The following is a 14,945-nucleotide window of genomic DNA, read 5'->3' as shown; positions in this document are numbered from 1 at the left end:
CCGGCCATACCACCACATTTCACCCCTTTATCCGCTGGCTTGATGACAACATCATCCAAAGATTTAATCTATTTAAGTGCCTGACGCTGACAAAGGATAGATTATCTTTCCTTCCTTTATTGCCAATTGCCTTGAAATCATTAGCAACCAGCTTAGTAAATATGTCAATATGGGAACAAAGTGCCAAAGGGGCAAATGTGGTGGAGCATGGAGCTATGGGCGAAATACCTGAAATCACAGGAGCAGATTCAGACTCCAAATCCTCCAATATTCGAATAGCCTCCATTTCTCCTTCGCCTCATTGGGGAACTCAGATACTGTGGGTGTATGCTTCTGCCGCTAGGAGGCTGACACTAAATGAAAAAAAGAGGTTAGCTCCTCCTCCACCGTATACACCCTCGCCCCTATTGCGGGCGGAAATCAGTTTTTTTGCTTAGTGTCCATGGAGGCACACGTCTGTTTTTTTTCTCCAGACTTTTTTCGTCTATTTCCATGAAGATGTGACGGGCAACGGATCCTATTGAAAGGGTCCGATTTCCCCAAACCAACAACGAGCGAGCACGTGCGAGTGTCCCTCCACGTATCCTCTCCTGCGTCGTGGGACACAATGCCGGACTTAGCTCTGACCACCCCTAGGTATTGAAACCATGGGCTGTACAGAAGCACAAGACTAGTCTGTGCGGCCCCCACTGCTCCACCAATGCTTAGACTGCGGTGCTGCAAGGTGGCGGACGGTCCCTCTCCTCACCCCCTGAAGGGGTTAGATGGAGCTAGGGTGCCTGCACCGTCCTATGTTATCGTGGCCCCCTCACATACCTGCGCTCAGCCTGAAGAGGATCATCGGTGAGGAGAGGGTCTGGGAGGGCTCCTGCGAAGATCTCTGGGCTGAAGCCCCCAGCCGGCGCAAGCCACCGGCCATGCAAGGCTGAGGGTGGCTGGATCCGTCAGGCGGCGCCGCGCAGTTAGTGGTGCCATGTTTTTTGTGTACCACGCCCCCCCCGGTCGGGTACGGGAAAAATTGAGGCCGCGGCTGCAGCCAGAGCTAGGCTGCGGCCAGAAGTTCCGCCCCTGGAACCGCGCGTCACTTCCGGCGGCCCGCCCCACACGCGGCGGCGAAGAAATTTAGGCCCCGGCTTTGGAGTGCGGCTAGGCCGCAGAACGGAAGCACAGCCCCTAGAGCGGTTTTTACATGCTGGCTCACTCCCACATCTGGTGGCGCGCGATTTGAAGGAAGCAGCCAGGACGGGGGGCGCAAGACTGGGGTAAGTGCTGCCCGAGGGGCCACGCTACAGGGAAAATGAGGTGCTACCTCCTTCCCACATTCCCAGCAGTGGACAGATAACAGTATGTCCGAAAAGGCAAAGACGCACACGTTCTTTTACGCTGCATGCATCTGTTGTCGGGCTGCGTTTCCGCGGGCGCAGAGCAAGCGATTATGCGAAGCCTGCGAATCCGAACGCAGAAAGGAGCCCTCCCCTGCGACCGCGACCAATGTGTCAAATCCCCCGTAGTGGGCCCGATCACTGTCACAGTCCATTGCGTCGCTTACACGAGCAATAGAGTCCCTTCAAGCCCCAGATAGGGTCAGGGACGATGGCTCGCCGGCCTTAGAGGGAACCTCCACCTCACAAAAGACTCCGGCCTGCAGGGGCCGCTTTCACTCCAGGCAAATCCGGAAGAAACGAATCCACACGGTGTCGCCCAGTCCATCCGGTGCCCTGGCATCCATAAGCTCTGCTTCTCGCTCCCCGTCACCAGTGGTTGATAGCGAGCAGACCTCAGATTGCGACCCAGACGAGCCCCTTGACCTGGACACTCCAGGGTCACGTGAAACAGTGGACAGCCTCATAGAAGCCATCAATCAGACCCTGGGGATTGAGGATGATCCCGCAGCGGCTACGGGGCATAAAGTGGCATTTAAGCGAGTGAAGCGCCCGCACAGAATTTTTTCCTCTCACCGGGAGTTTGAGGACATAGTGCAGTGGCACAGAGAACGTCCAGACAGGCGTTTCTCGGGTCAAAAGGCACTCGAAACAAGGTGTCCGTTTGCTCCGGACCTCCATAAAAGATGGATGGAATCCCCGATGGTGGATCCTCCAGTTTCGCGCCTAGCCACTAAGACCCTGCTATCCGTCCCTGATGTTTCCTTGATTAAGGATCCCACGGATCGCCTTATACAGAACTTAGCTCGCTCGGTATATGAGGCGTCAGGGTCAGCACTCGCTCCCTCGTTCGCAGCAACTTGGGTAGCCAAGGCTATGATATCATGGTCAGAAACATTAAACACGGTTGCGCAGGATCTACCTGCAGAGATTTTGGAGGTCAGATGGCGATGGCCGGAGACTATGTAATCAATGTGTCTTTGGATGCGGCCAATTGCTCGGCACTTGCTGCTGCTAATGCAATTTCGATCAGAAGAGCCGATTCTTCTAAGAAGTCCTTGACTTCCCTGCCTTATCAGTGCGGCCGCCTATTTGGGGAGAAGTTGGATCAACTTATCTCCGACTCCACAGGAGGAAGGAGCGGGTTTCTCCCTCAAGAAAGGGTCAAACCGCTTTTTCGTCACCCGTTTCAGGCACGTTTTCGGGCCTTTTGCAACACCGGGTGGACTACAGCTGCCAATTCCGCCGCCTCAGGCCGCGCCAACCAGGATAAGGGAGCTTCAAGTCTCATATAGCGCCAACCCATTGGGGAGATTGCGTACTCAGCAGCCCAGATCAAGGGGACCCAGATCCCAAAGATCGTCAGCCAAATGACTCGAGGCCTTTACCAGACGACACCGGCAGGGTGGGTGGCCACCTACTCTGGTTTTCCACGTCTGTGCCAATGTCGCTCACGACGCATGGGTAAAGGAATTGGTGCCCTCAGGTAACAAAATAGAATTTGTCAGATACCCGCCAAGACGTTTTTTTCTTTCCCGGCTTCCCAGAGTGGATGCCCAGGCAAGGGCTCTATTGGGAGCCATCAAATCGCTCCAGCACAACGGAGTCTTTGTTCCAGTGCCGGAACATAAAAAAAATCAGGGGTTCTATTCCAACCTTTTTGCGGTTCCCAAAAAGGACGTGTCTGTCAGGCCTGTTTTGGACCTGAAGCTTCTGAACAAATTTATCAGGCTCAGACATTTCCAGATGGAGTCTCCGGTCAGTCATATCGGCCATGGAGCAGGGAGAATACTTGGCCTCAATAGATATCCAGGACGCATATCTGCATATTCCCATTTTTCCTCCTCATCAGAGGTTTCTACCCTTCGCCATCAGCGATCAACATTTTCAGTTCGTAGCACTACCCTGCGAGCTAGCCACGGCCCAGAGTGTTCACAAAGGTTATGGCAGTTGTCATGGCCATACTGCATTCTCGAGGCATAGTTGTCTTGCCTTATCTGGATGACCTCTTGGTCAAAGGCCCTTCAATACGGGCATGCAAGGAAAATGTCAACATCACGCTAGATACTCTTGCCCGCTGGTTGGTCAATGTGAAGAAGTCATCCCTTGTGCCAGCTCAAAGCATCTCCTTCCTAGGAATGATTCTCGACACTCGCCGAGGGTTGGTAATTCTCCCTCAGGAAAAGGTGCGAGCGCTCTGGCAGGGAGTCCGGACACTTCGGCAACCAGTCGCTCATACCATCCGATCCGGGATGAGGAGTCTAGGGAAAATGGTGGCAGGAATGGAAGTGGTACCGTTCGCCCAGTTCCATCCTCGCCCCCTGCAGCACGCCCTTTTGTCAGCTTGGGACAAGAATCCCTTCACGCTCGACCAGCAGTGCTGAGTGTCCTTTCAAGTCAGACAGTCGCTCGGATGGTGGTTAACCGGCTTATATTATGAATAGGGTTAAATACCTTAAATATATTAGCCAGGGAAAACAACAACATTATCTCATGAATCAGGCTGACAGCCAGATTGCATGACAAAGGGAGAGACGAAAGCCCCTGTCACACATGAGTTTTGTGACGCAACTGCGATCTCACACTGACCAGCGACCGGCCCCCTTCCGGTTACCACTGATCATCCTGGAATGGCCAGGACATTTTTTGATCGCTGGTCTCCTGCTGGCCAGCACGCATCGCTGCGTGTGACAGGCGGGAGACCAGCGATCAGCGCGCTGGCACTTTCTTGATCAGTAATAGTTTATTGCCAGTGTGTTTTCCTTTAGGCTGAGTTCACACGTCGCGGTTTTTTCGCGCTTTCTCGGCTGTTTTAAACGCGAAAACGCGAAACATAAGCATCCCATGCAATCCTATGGGATTCCGCAATGCTGTGCTAATGCTGCATTTTTTTCCGCGGCGGAATCACATCGCGGTAAAAAACGCAGCATGCTCATTAATTTAGCGGAATCGCGGCGATCCCGCACCCATATGATTGCATTGTTCCGCTTACTTCCCGCATGTGGCTGTGCCCACCATGCAAAAAGTAAGCAGAACATTTGCGGATGGTACCCACGGTCCGGAGGAGAGAAGACTGTCTTTGGGTACCATATCCCTGTAAAAAATAGAATTAAAATAAAAAATATTGTTTTTACTCACCTTCCGGCGTCCCGCGCAGCCTTCCCGCCTCTCTCCATGCTCCCGGTCCCAGTAATCCTTTGCGAGAATGACCGCGTTGACGTCGAGATCTCGCGGGAATGCGACGTCTGTCATTCGCGCAAAGGATTACTGGGATCGGGAGCGTGGAGAGAGGCGGGAAGGCTGCGCGGGACGCCGCAAGGTGAGAATAACAATATTTTTTAAATTTTTTTAAATTTTTTACATTTTATCTTTTACTACTGATGCTGCATAGGCAGCCTCAATAGTAAAAAGTTGGTCACACTTGTCAAACACTATGTTTGACGAGTGTGACCAACCTGTCACTCAGTTCTCCAAGCGATGCTCCAGATCGCTTGGAAAACGCTAGCATTCTGCAAGCTAATTACGCTTGCAAATTGCTAGTTTTTCCGTGGGAAAATTGTGGGAATTTAAAATGCGATTTTCCCGCAGAATGGAATTCCGGAATTCTCGCGGTAACTTCGCGAGAGTTCCGCTACGTGTGCACATAGCCTTCAGTGTTAGTTGGCAGCCTCTTTGTTTTAATTTTCTGTTTTAATGTATTGTCTGATACTAATACAATTCATGTTTTGGATTATACTCTAGTTCTACCTATTGGTTAAGCTTCTATGGTTGAGTTCTAAGTCCAAATTGAATTTTTTGAGTTACTAGCGGATATTATGTTTTGTGTTTTATTCTTTTAAAAAAAAAAAAAAAAAAAAAAAATCAACCTAAATTTAACCATTATAATAAATTTATAATGTGCCACAAAAAAAACAATCTCAAAATCACTGGGGTTTGTTGAAGCGTTCCAGAGTTATCAGCACAAAGTGACATTGGTCAGAATTCAAAAAATTGTCCCCGTCACTAAGGGGTTAATCACTTAATTCTTATCCAGGTACTTACATACACACATACATGGTAAACATTCTTATAAAGTCTTCTGGTGACTATTTTTCCAATTAGTGTTCATATTTGGAAACAAACCCTTCCAGTAGCATATAATAAAAGCGCTAGACATTTCTCGTACTGTACATGGTTTCCAAAGCATTTAACACATCACTGTTCATTGTAAAGCATCCAGTGGAGCAATAAGTGGTTTGAGTATCCATGTGTATACAAACTGCATGAAGTTCAATTAGCTTTACAACTCCCTCCGGGTTATTGATTAGAAACCAAAAAATGTAACTTTAGTCGAAATGTTAAATTGTAGGCAGTTTTCTACATGTAACAATGCTTCTATTGACTCAAGTGAAATGTGAAGCAGTGCTATGGATTCTGTGACACCCCATGAAATGGAGGCTAATGTGACTGATATTGGAAAACTTTGTGGGTCTTGAGTTGACATACTAAATGACTTATTTTGATGCTATTGATTTAAGGAGACAAGTTTAGTAAAGTGAGCATTGATTTGATTTTCCCTAGTGTATGCAAAGTTTTGCAGTAATTTTATAATAAGGAATATGACCAACTGTATTCTTCTTTTACACAAGCTGTTTTTTTGGAAGCTTGCTGAGCCCTCTATTTCTGTTGGAAGGATTGGTGAGACTTGTTTGTTAGATGCTTTCCATGAGTAGGTAATATTGCTGAGGTTCAGGGCGCTGCCCACTAATCTTCCATTGTTCATGTGTAAAAGATAAAGTGAATAGAGGGTATTGGTTCCAAAACATGTCTGTCACTACAGCCCCATGGAAACTACAAATAAAAATATAAACACTCCTATATTGGTATATTGGTTTAGTATTTTAGTGTCAATTATATCCTGATTACAAGAAGGGTAGTATATATGTAGTCAAGATAAAATCCCATATGCATTTTAGTATATATGTGGTCAAGATAAAATCCCATATGTATTTTCTTCTGGGAGATGGATGCAGAAGGAAGCTTACCTAAATGGGAACAAATGAAATAACCAATGTTGGACCACTGTGGATTATACTTTTTGGATGCATCTGTATATTTTATGTGTTTACTGCCCATAGTGTTGTTTTTATAGCACTTAATTGAGCTTCTCTGTTTTTTATTTTGTTTCTGCATATTTTTCTTCTACATTAAAGTTTGTGATATTTGACACACGTTTGCAGCAGGCCCTTTTTCTTTGGTTTATTTCATAGGTGCGTCTGCTACTCTACTTTCTATATAGACTGTACGAAGTTAGTTGGTCTTATACCTAGACATACAGTGCGTTACGAAAGTATTCGGCTCCTGGAACTTTTCAACCTTTTCCCACATATCGTGCTTCAAACATAAAGATACCGAATGTAAATTTTTGGTGAAGAATCAACAACAAGTGGAACACAATTGTGAAGTTGAACGAAATGTATTGGTTATTTTAAATTTTTGCGGAAAGTCAAAAACTGAATAGTGGGGCGTGCAATATTATTTGGCCCCTTTACTTTTAGTGCAGCAAACTCACTCCAGAAGTTCATTGTGGATCTCTGAATGATCCCAATGTTGTCCTAAATGACTAATGATGATAAATATAATCCACCTGTGTGTAATCAAGTCTCAGTACAAATGCACCTGCTCTGTGATTGTCTCAGGGTTCTGTTTGAAGCACAGAGAGCATCATGAAGACCAAGGAACACAACAGGCAGGTCCGTGATACTGTTGTGGAGAAGTTTAAAGCCAGATTTGGATACAAAATGAATTCCAAAACTTTAAACATCCCAAGGAGCACTGTGCAAGCGATCATATTGAAATGGATGGAGTATCATACCACTGCAAATCTACCAAGACCCGGCCGTCCCTCTAAACTTTCATCTCAAAAAAAGAAGACTGATTAGAGATGCAGCCAAGAGGCCCATGATCACTCTGAATGAACTGCAGAGATCTACAGCTGAGGTAGGACAGTCTGTCCATAGGACAACAATCAGTCATACACTGCACAAATCTGGCCTTTATGGAAGAGTGGCAAGAAGAAAGCCATTTCTCAAAGATAACCATAAAAAGTGTTGTTTAAAGTTTGCAACGAGCCACCGGGGAGACACACCAAACATGTGGAAGTAGGTGCTCTGGTCAAATAAAACCAAAATCGAACTTTTTGGCAACAATGCCAAACAATATGTTTGGTGTAAAGGCAACACAGCTCATCACCCTGAGCACACCATCCCCACTGTCAAACATGGTGGTGGCAGAATCATGGTTTGGGCCTGCTTTTCTTCTGCAGAGTCAGGGAAGATGGTTAAAATTGATGGGAAGATGGATGGAGCCAAATACAGGACCATTTGTCTTCCAACAAGACAATGATCCCAAACATAGAGCAAGATCTACAATGGAATGGTTCACAAATAAACGTATCCAGGTGTTAGAATGGCCAAGTCAAAGTCCAGACCCGAATCCAATCGAGAATCTTTGGAAAGAGCTGAAAACTGCTGTTCACAAACGATCTCCATCGAACCTCACTGAGCTTGAGCTGTTTGCCAAGGAAGAATGGGCAAGAATTTCAGTCTCTCGATGTACAAAACTGATAGAGACATACCCCAAGCGACCTTCTGCTGTAATTGCAGCAAGAGGTGGTGCAACAAAGTATTAAGTTAAAGGGGCCGAATAATATTGCACACCCTACTTTTCAGTTTTTGAATTTCCACAAAAACTTAAAATAACCAATTAATTTAGTTCAGCTTCACAATTGTGTCCCACTTTTTGTTGATTATTCACCAAAAATTTACATTTGGTATCTTTATGTTTGAAGCATGATATGTGGGAAAAGGTTGAAAAGTTCCAGGGAGCCGAATACTTTCGCAAGGCACTGTAAAGGTCGTAATTCACCTGCACAATCCATATACAACCTTATATTCCCTGCCTTACTGTGGAGGTGAAGTTGGCACCTTAAAGAAGTTGGTCGAAATTGATAAGTCTGCAGTCACTCTGTGTGATTGCATGCTTATGATTCCCCCTCTTCCCCCAGCGAGCATAGTGCGCAGCTGGGATTCACCAGTTTCTGAGCCAAGACCAGAAGGTATGTATGCGCTATACATACTCCAGGCCAGTGGGCCTGGCCTTGCATTCCATACAAGTGTATAGAGCAAGACCACACCCACTGGCCTGACCCTGGTCAGGAGTATGTATAACTCATGCATACCCTCCGGTCTTGGCTCAGAAACTGGCGAATCCCCACAGCGCACAGTGTGTGTGTTGGGGGCATTCATAAATCTGCAGTCACACAGAGTGAATATAGACTTAGCCATTTGGACCGGACAAACTTGGTTGAAAATGGTGCTCCACTCCCTGAAATCTCTACCTTTATTAGCCTTGATCTGATAGTAATTGGAGTCAGCAGGTCTCATTATATTGCACGTGAAATGGCTAATTACATGATTTATATCTCTGGACAATATGCGTAGTAAGAGATTTGTGTACTTATTGTGCAAAGTGGCAGGTAAACAAAGCATCTAAAATGCAATGCTCATTATTTTCCCAGAGGAGCATTGCACGGCGAATAAGCCTCCTTACCTTGACAAGCCAGAGCTAGCATGTCACTTTCCACAAGGAGAAACCTTACCCCTTAGACCTCAGTCCAGAGCCTCTCACCTAGCCAAATCAGATCTCATACTTTGCACTGATGAGGGCCAATAGCCCGAAACACCGTGTCTGCAAATTGAGATTCTGATTTGTCTTTTATCCTAAGTCATATTACAAGACTCGTTAAAGGGCTGATTGTGACTTGTAGGATCGCTACCACCAACAGGTGGCGCTATAGAGTTCAAGTCCTCTTTTTCTCTGAAGAGGCAATTTGCATATTATTTTCTCAGATTAGCATTGCACGGCGAATAAGCCTCCTTACCTTGACAAGCCAGAGCTGGCTTCACAAGGAGAAACCTTACCCCTTAGACCTCTGTCTACGAAGTGAAACTGAAATATTTTACCATTTCTCTTACCAGGAGCTGAGACTGACCTCTGGTTTAACTTTCAATACTTTCACAGTTGATTTGCACTGCTTTAAACTCATCCAAGATTGTAACATTCTTAAATGTGTTCATCTGAAACTGATGTTAGTAGGGCTCATTTTCTCTTTTTCGATTTGTTTGGTTATTTCTTTTATATCTTTATTTTTAAATAGTTACCCGATTACATCTGTGCTTCACAATAACATAAGGACATTATGTAATTTTAATGAAAACCTATGAAAGGATGTAAAATCCTCACCCATTGTTAGCAAATAATTAGTAATAAGTTTTTTTTTTTTTGTTTCCCGATCTTCTGCTCTGACAGTATAGAAAAGAAATTATCTTCCCAGAGACCAACAACATTTCTTGGGAAACGGTGATTTATAATGAGAAATGCTGGGAGTCACGTGAGCTATCCGATTTCTAAGCATTAAAGCATTAATATGTCTTTAGTTCATTTCTCCGGACCATTAAGGACTAAGCTAAATACAGGGGAACAGTGAGACATTAGCCAAGTGTCTGAGGCAAAATCCCAGGCTGTTCGGAGCCTTGCGTTAGGTTCTTACTACATTTGAATTTTGCACAGTATTATTAATTTATAACTGGTCCACAAGTATTCACTGCTCCTTTTTCTGTTTCTTAGTTTAAGCAAACCTACTCAGAAGATTCCCACAACACCTGTAAAGCTGAAAAAAGTCACTACTTTTCAAGAGTTTGAAAGCAACACAAGTGATGCCTGGGACGTTGGGGAGGACGATGATCAACTTTTGGCAATGGCAGCAGAAAATTTAAATACTGAAGTGGTTATGGAAACGGCGAACAAAGTGATTGAAAACCATACAAAATTACAAGAACAGAACAAATTTCAAGAGATCCAGCAATTAGAAGACAGACCTGCAAAAATTGAAGAGCTGCCCTCCTTTGTTAACATCGACAGTAAAATAGTAAAGTCAGCCAGTGAAAGTCAGATTCCTAATCCTTCTGGTATGTACTTTTCTTGTTATTGCTGAATAGTGGCTCATTGTGTGTTCTAAAGGGGTTGTCCACTGCTCGGACAACCCCCTTCTCATACCCGCCACCAAAGCTGGCGCTGTTCCAGTGGCGTCGGCACTCGTGGTGTTTTTACGTGACATGAGACCTGCGCTGAATCAGTGCTGACGTCGCTGTCTTCTCCTTCGGATGTATAAGTAATTAAAAGGAAGTCAGCGCTGCAGCTAGCTGCCTACTTCTTGTTGATAACTTATACATCAGAAGAGGGAGACAGTGACGTTGGCGCTGATTGGGTGCAGGTTTCATGTGAAGTAACAACCTCACATGAGCCTGGTAATGTGAGTGCCGACACTGCTGGAATGGCTCCGGCATGGGAGTTGAGTATAGGTGTTTTTATTTTAACAGAGCCAAACATAGGAAATGAGAAGGGGACAACCCCTTTAAATTGAAGCTTTGCTCAGAGGGACACTGAAGAATATGCCAACACTTCATATTGTTTTGCAGTGCTTATCCCTGTATAAGGCTACTTTCACATTTGTGTTTTTTTGCGCTGCGCCTCGTGCGCAATCCAACCGCATGCAAAAAACGCATTAAGCGTTTTGCATGCGTTTGCTTTTTTTTGCGTATGCGATTTAACCAGTTTGTCGCCTTGTTAAAGGGGTTGTCCGGGCTTTTCACATAATCTCAGTACATATCTGGGCTGCATAATTATGACAATAAGTAATTTACTTTCTGTCACTAGTTTGCACGGTTTTCTAGATATTCTGAACAGAACATCCAAGGGGGGGTGTGTTATGGCATTGAAATGAGAACTGGTCGTAACCTCCTACTCTACTCCAAACAACCCCACCCTCCATAGCTACAGGCCCTCCCCGTCCACAAGAAGAAGCCCTCATCACACAGTAACAAATCCTCCCCCTCTAGCAGCCTCACTGCAGAGAGCAGACCACCCAGCTGCTCCTCCCCCAGACACACGCTGAACAGTGATCTATGGAAAGTGAACCTAGTGAGGAGGGAAAATCGTCCTGTATTCTGGGCCACGCCATGATTACAATACATAACTCATTATCAGTAATTCCTTCCCTCACTGTCCCAGGCTGCTGACAGCAGTGAGAACAGACTGTGTGGTGGCCAGTGATGGGGGTTTGCAGATTCTAATCTGCACAGGGGATGGCAGTCACTGATGTAATCTGTTCTGTGACAAAGCCTCTGCTGTGTGAATGAGACAGCTCTGTGTCACTGATGTCTTCACACAGCAACAGATTTGGTGCAGTGTATGTGTGAGCACTGTGTCTCTAATGACACAAATACTGATGGGAGCAGCCTGTCCCACAAGACAGGACGATTTTCCCTCCTCACTAGTTTCACTTTCCATAGAACACTGTTCAGCGTGTGTCTGGGAGAGGAGCAGCTGCTCTCTGCAGTGAGGCTGCTAGAGGGGGAGGATTTGTTACGGTGTGATGAGGGCTTCTTCATGTGGACGGGGAGGGCCTGTAGCTATGGAGGGTGGGGTTGTTGCTATAGAGGGCATGTTTGGAGTAGAGTAGGAGGTTACGACCAGTTCTCATTTCAATGCCATAACACCCCCCCCTGGACGTTCTGTTCAGAATATCTAGAAAACCGTGCAAACTAGTGACAGAAAGTAAATTAATTATTGTCATAATTCTGCAGCCCAGATATGTATTGAGATTATGTGAAAAGCCCGGACAACCTCTTTAACTCTAAAAACGCATGCGTTTTTAAACTCAAGCGTGCGCATGACCTAGCGCACGCGTGCGATCCTATAGACTGTAATGTTTTTTTGCGCATTCCTTGTGCATGCGTTTTTTTGGCAGCAGTTGGGCGCACAGAAAACTGCAACATGTTGCGTCTGGCGCGTCTGGGTGCACACCTGGAAAAGACGCATCGCACGAAAACGCACATGAACGCGTACAAGCGCTATACCATGCGCCTTCCATGTTAAAGATAGGGGAGCAATGCCCATGCGCACGAGGCGCAGCGCTAAAAAACGCAAGTGTGAAACCAGCCTTATGGATATTGTTACATAGTGTCGATTGTCGGTTAAAGAAGCACTCTGCTTTATAAACCTTACACTGCTACACCCTCTCCTTACTTTCTCCAGAGATAAACATGTTGCAAACTCCTGATTTATCAGTTTCTACATATTGGATGTGCTCCTTCTTGCTCGGTGACACCGATCGTGCTTGCACCGCTGAACTAAATCTTTTATGATCCCATAAGCTAAGGAGCAAGTTGAGCAGAAGGTCTGCTTATTGGTGTAAAGGAATCAGTAGGTTTGGGACGGTGACATTCAGACAGCGTAACACGGAGACGAGGAGGAAGGTTGTGGGCTTCAGGGACTTGGGATGAAGATGTGCCAACACATACATGCTTAACTACAGAACATGGGGGGGTCACTTTAGAATTTTGGTATATTGAAACCACACTGATTTACAGAAAGGAGCCATTAAACAGGTAATAAATGCACATCTTCACTTCTCAACATTCAAATTGCACCACCAAGAAGGAAAATTCGTGGAATTATGAAAATCAAATGATGGATAGACATGTTAATGATGAAAAATTGGAAACAAAATTTTAAAAACCTCTTGATTTATTCCTTATTGAGTATGCGCACCATGCACAGAATTACACGCACTTACACTTCTTGGCATACTATGACTGAGGTTATTAATAGTTGTCTGAGGATTGTGCTGTATCCCTCAAAGCACTTGGATACACAAATCATGAAAATCTGTTGCTAGCAGTTACTTTTGTACTTGCTATGACACCCCAGATGGGAGACAAGTCCTGAGATGTTGCCGACCATGGTAGCACAGGCTGCTCACAATAGCATGGACAACATGCAGCCTGGCACGGTCGTGTTGAAAAACAGCTCCTGGGACGCTTTGGAGAATACCACTATTATCATTAATTCTCTACTGCATGTTACACTGGACTTCAAATACCAAGCTTAAAGTGTGAAATAGTGTCAGCACAATCCATCAGTAGGAGTTTACATGACCTTTGGTTACGATGTTCTGCTACAGGTTTTCCATTGATCTCACAGTATTGCTCTTAGGCTGTGTTCACACGTAGCGGTTTCTCTTGCGTTTTCGCAGCGTTTTTAAACGCACAATTTTTCTGTGAAAACGCCCCAAAAAAGCATCCTATGCAATCCTATGGCATTCCGCACATGCTGTGCTAATGGAAAAAAAAAGCAGCACGCTCATTAATTTTGTGGTATCGCGGCAATTCCGCACACATAGGAATGCATTTTTCTGCTTATTTTCCGCATGTGGCTGTGCCCAACATGCAAAAAGTAAGCAGAGCATTTGCTGATGGTACCCACGGGCTGGAAGAGAGGAGACCTGGTAATGCAGGTGAGACCGGAGGTGGAATGAGTACCGAGGCTCACTGGGTTATGGTGCAGACACCCCTCCCCGGGAGAGGGGCGGAGGCATTACGTGAGCGCGGCATCAGGGATTGTGGCCGCCGCGCTCCCCCCGAGCAGTGAGGCTGGGAGGAGAAGCAGGAGATCCTGAGCTCGCGCCGATGGTGCCAAGCAGCGCCAGAGGGGAACATACCTTGGAGGGGGTAGCGACGGGCAGAGCGAGCAGGACGGCCGGCGCTTCCAGGCAGAGGCGACCCGGAAGTGGAACAACAGCTTCCAGAGTCGGAGGAGACAGGAAAACTGCGGTATCGCGGGAGAGCGGCCGCGCATGCGCGGTGGGAACAAAAAAAAATAAAAAAAAATGACGAAAAAAAAAAAAAGGGGGTCAGAACCAGGAAGTGGCATAAAAAGGACCCGATAATGCGGCGACAGTGCGCAGTCATGTTGTCCATAAACGACCCAGCTTCGCTTCCGCTAAGTCAACCAGGGGAATCCCCACATGGCAGCAGACAAAGCGGTACTACGAGAAGGAGCAGCAGCACCAGAAGAAGTGGCAGCTCCAGGAAAGAGTCCAGCGGGCATTCTAGGCAGGATGAGCCCTTGGAAAAGAAACGAAAAGAGATAAAATCGTCCCACACCTCGCCTCAGCCTGAGTCGCGGACCCCGCAGCCGGTAGTTTGCTGACGAGATTCACGGGTGAGTGTTTATAGTCAGACTAAACAGCTGATGGCTTTTTTCTGGTCCATACCCTTTTAGGCCAAAAGAACGGAGAAGGCGAAAAATAGAGAGTGTGCCTTATGTTCTCAGCCCCTCCCAGATGGCCACCCTAAAAGATTGTGCCAGTCTTGTATTGGAAAGACCTTACAGGAGGAATCCTCAGGGAGGAAAGAGGATATCCGAGCAATAATTAGAGAGGAGCTACGGGCCTTAGGCAGCTCCAGCAGTCTGGTGGGACACTCCTCTGTCAGAGAATTAGTTTCACCGAGAGGAAGAGCTTCGCCGGCGTCAGGGTCGCCGTCAGAAACTGGGGAACTAGACTCTGATAGATCCCAGGATTACTTTTCCTCAGAGGAGGAGAAGCAGACTTGTTTCCCTACGGACAGTGTTAATAACTTGGTTAAGTCTGTCCGAAATGCTATGGGGCTACCAGAGAGT

At 46.2% G+C, this 14,945-nt stretch overlaps 1 protein-coding gene across 3 annotated transcripts in view; it reads left to right on the top strand.

Moving 5' to 3' along the window:
* TBC1D22A (TBC1 domain family member 22A) overlaps positions 1–14,945 on the top strand; it is a 792,012-nt gene that overhangs the window by 23,488 nt on the left and 753,579 nt on the right. For all 3 annotated transcript variants that reach the window (XM_073573492.1, XM_073573494.1, XM_073573493.1), the window contains exon 3: positions 10,050–10,390. In XM_073573492.1, coding sequence (XP_073429593.1) covers positions 10,050–10,390 — 341 coding nt within the window. The remainder of the gene's footprint in view (positions 1–10,049; positions 10,391–14,945) is intronic.

Source organism: Dendrobates tinctorius, unplaced genomic scaffold, assembly GCF_039654945.1.
Source record: "Dendrobates tinctorius isolate UK_male_01 unplaced genomic scaffold, ASM3965494v1 ptg000035l, whole genome shotgun sequence".
In the NCBI taxonomy this organism is placed as follows: Eukaryota; Metazoa; Chordata; class Amphibia; order Anura; family Dendrobatidae; genus Dendrobates; species Dendrobates tinctorius.
Note: the sequence above shows the minus strand (reverse complement) of the source record. Positions and strands in the feature narration are given on the sequence as shown.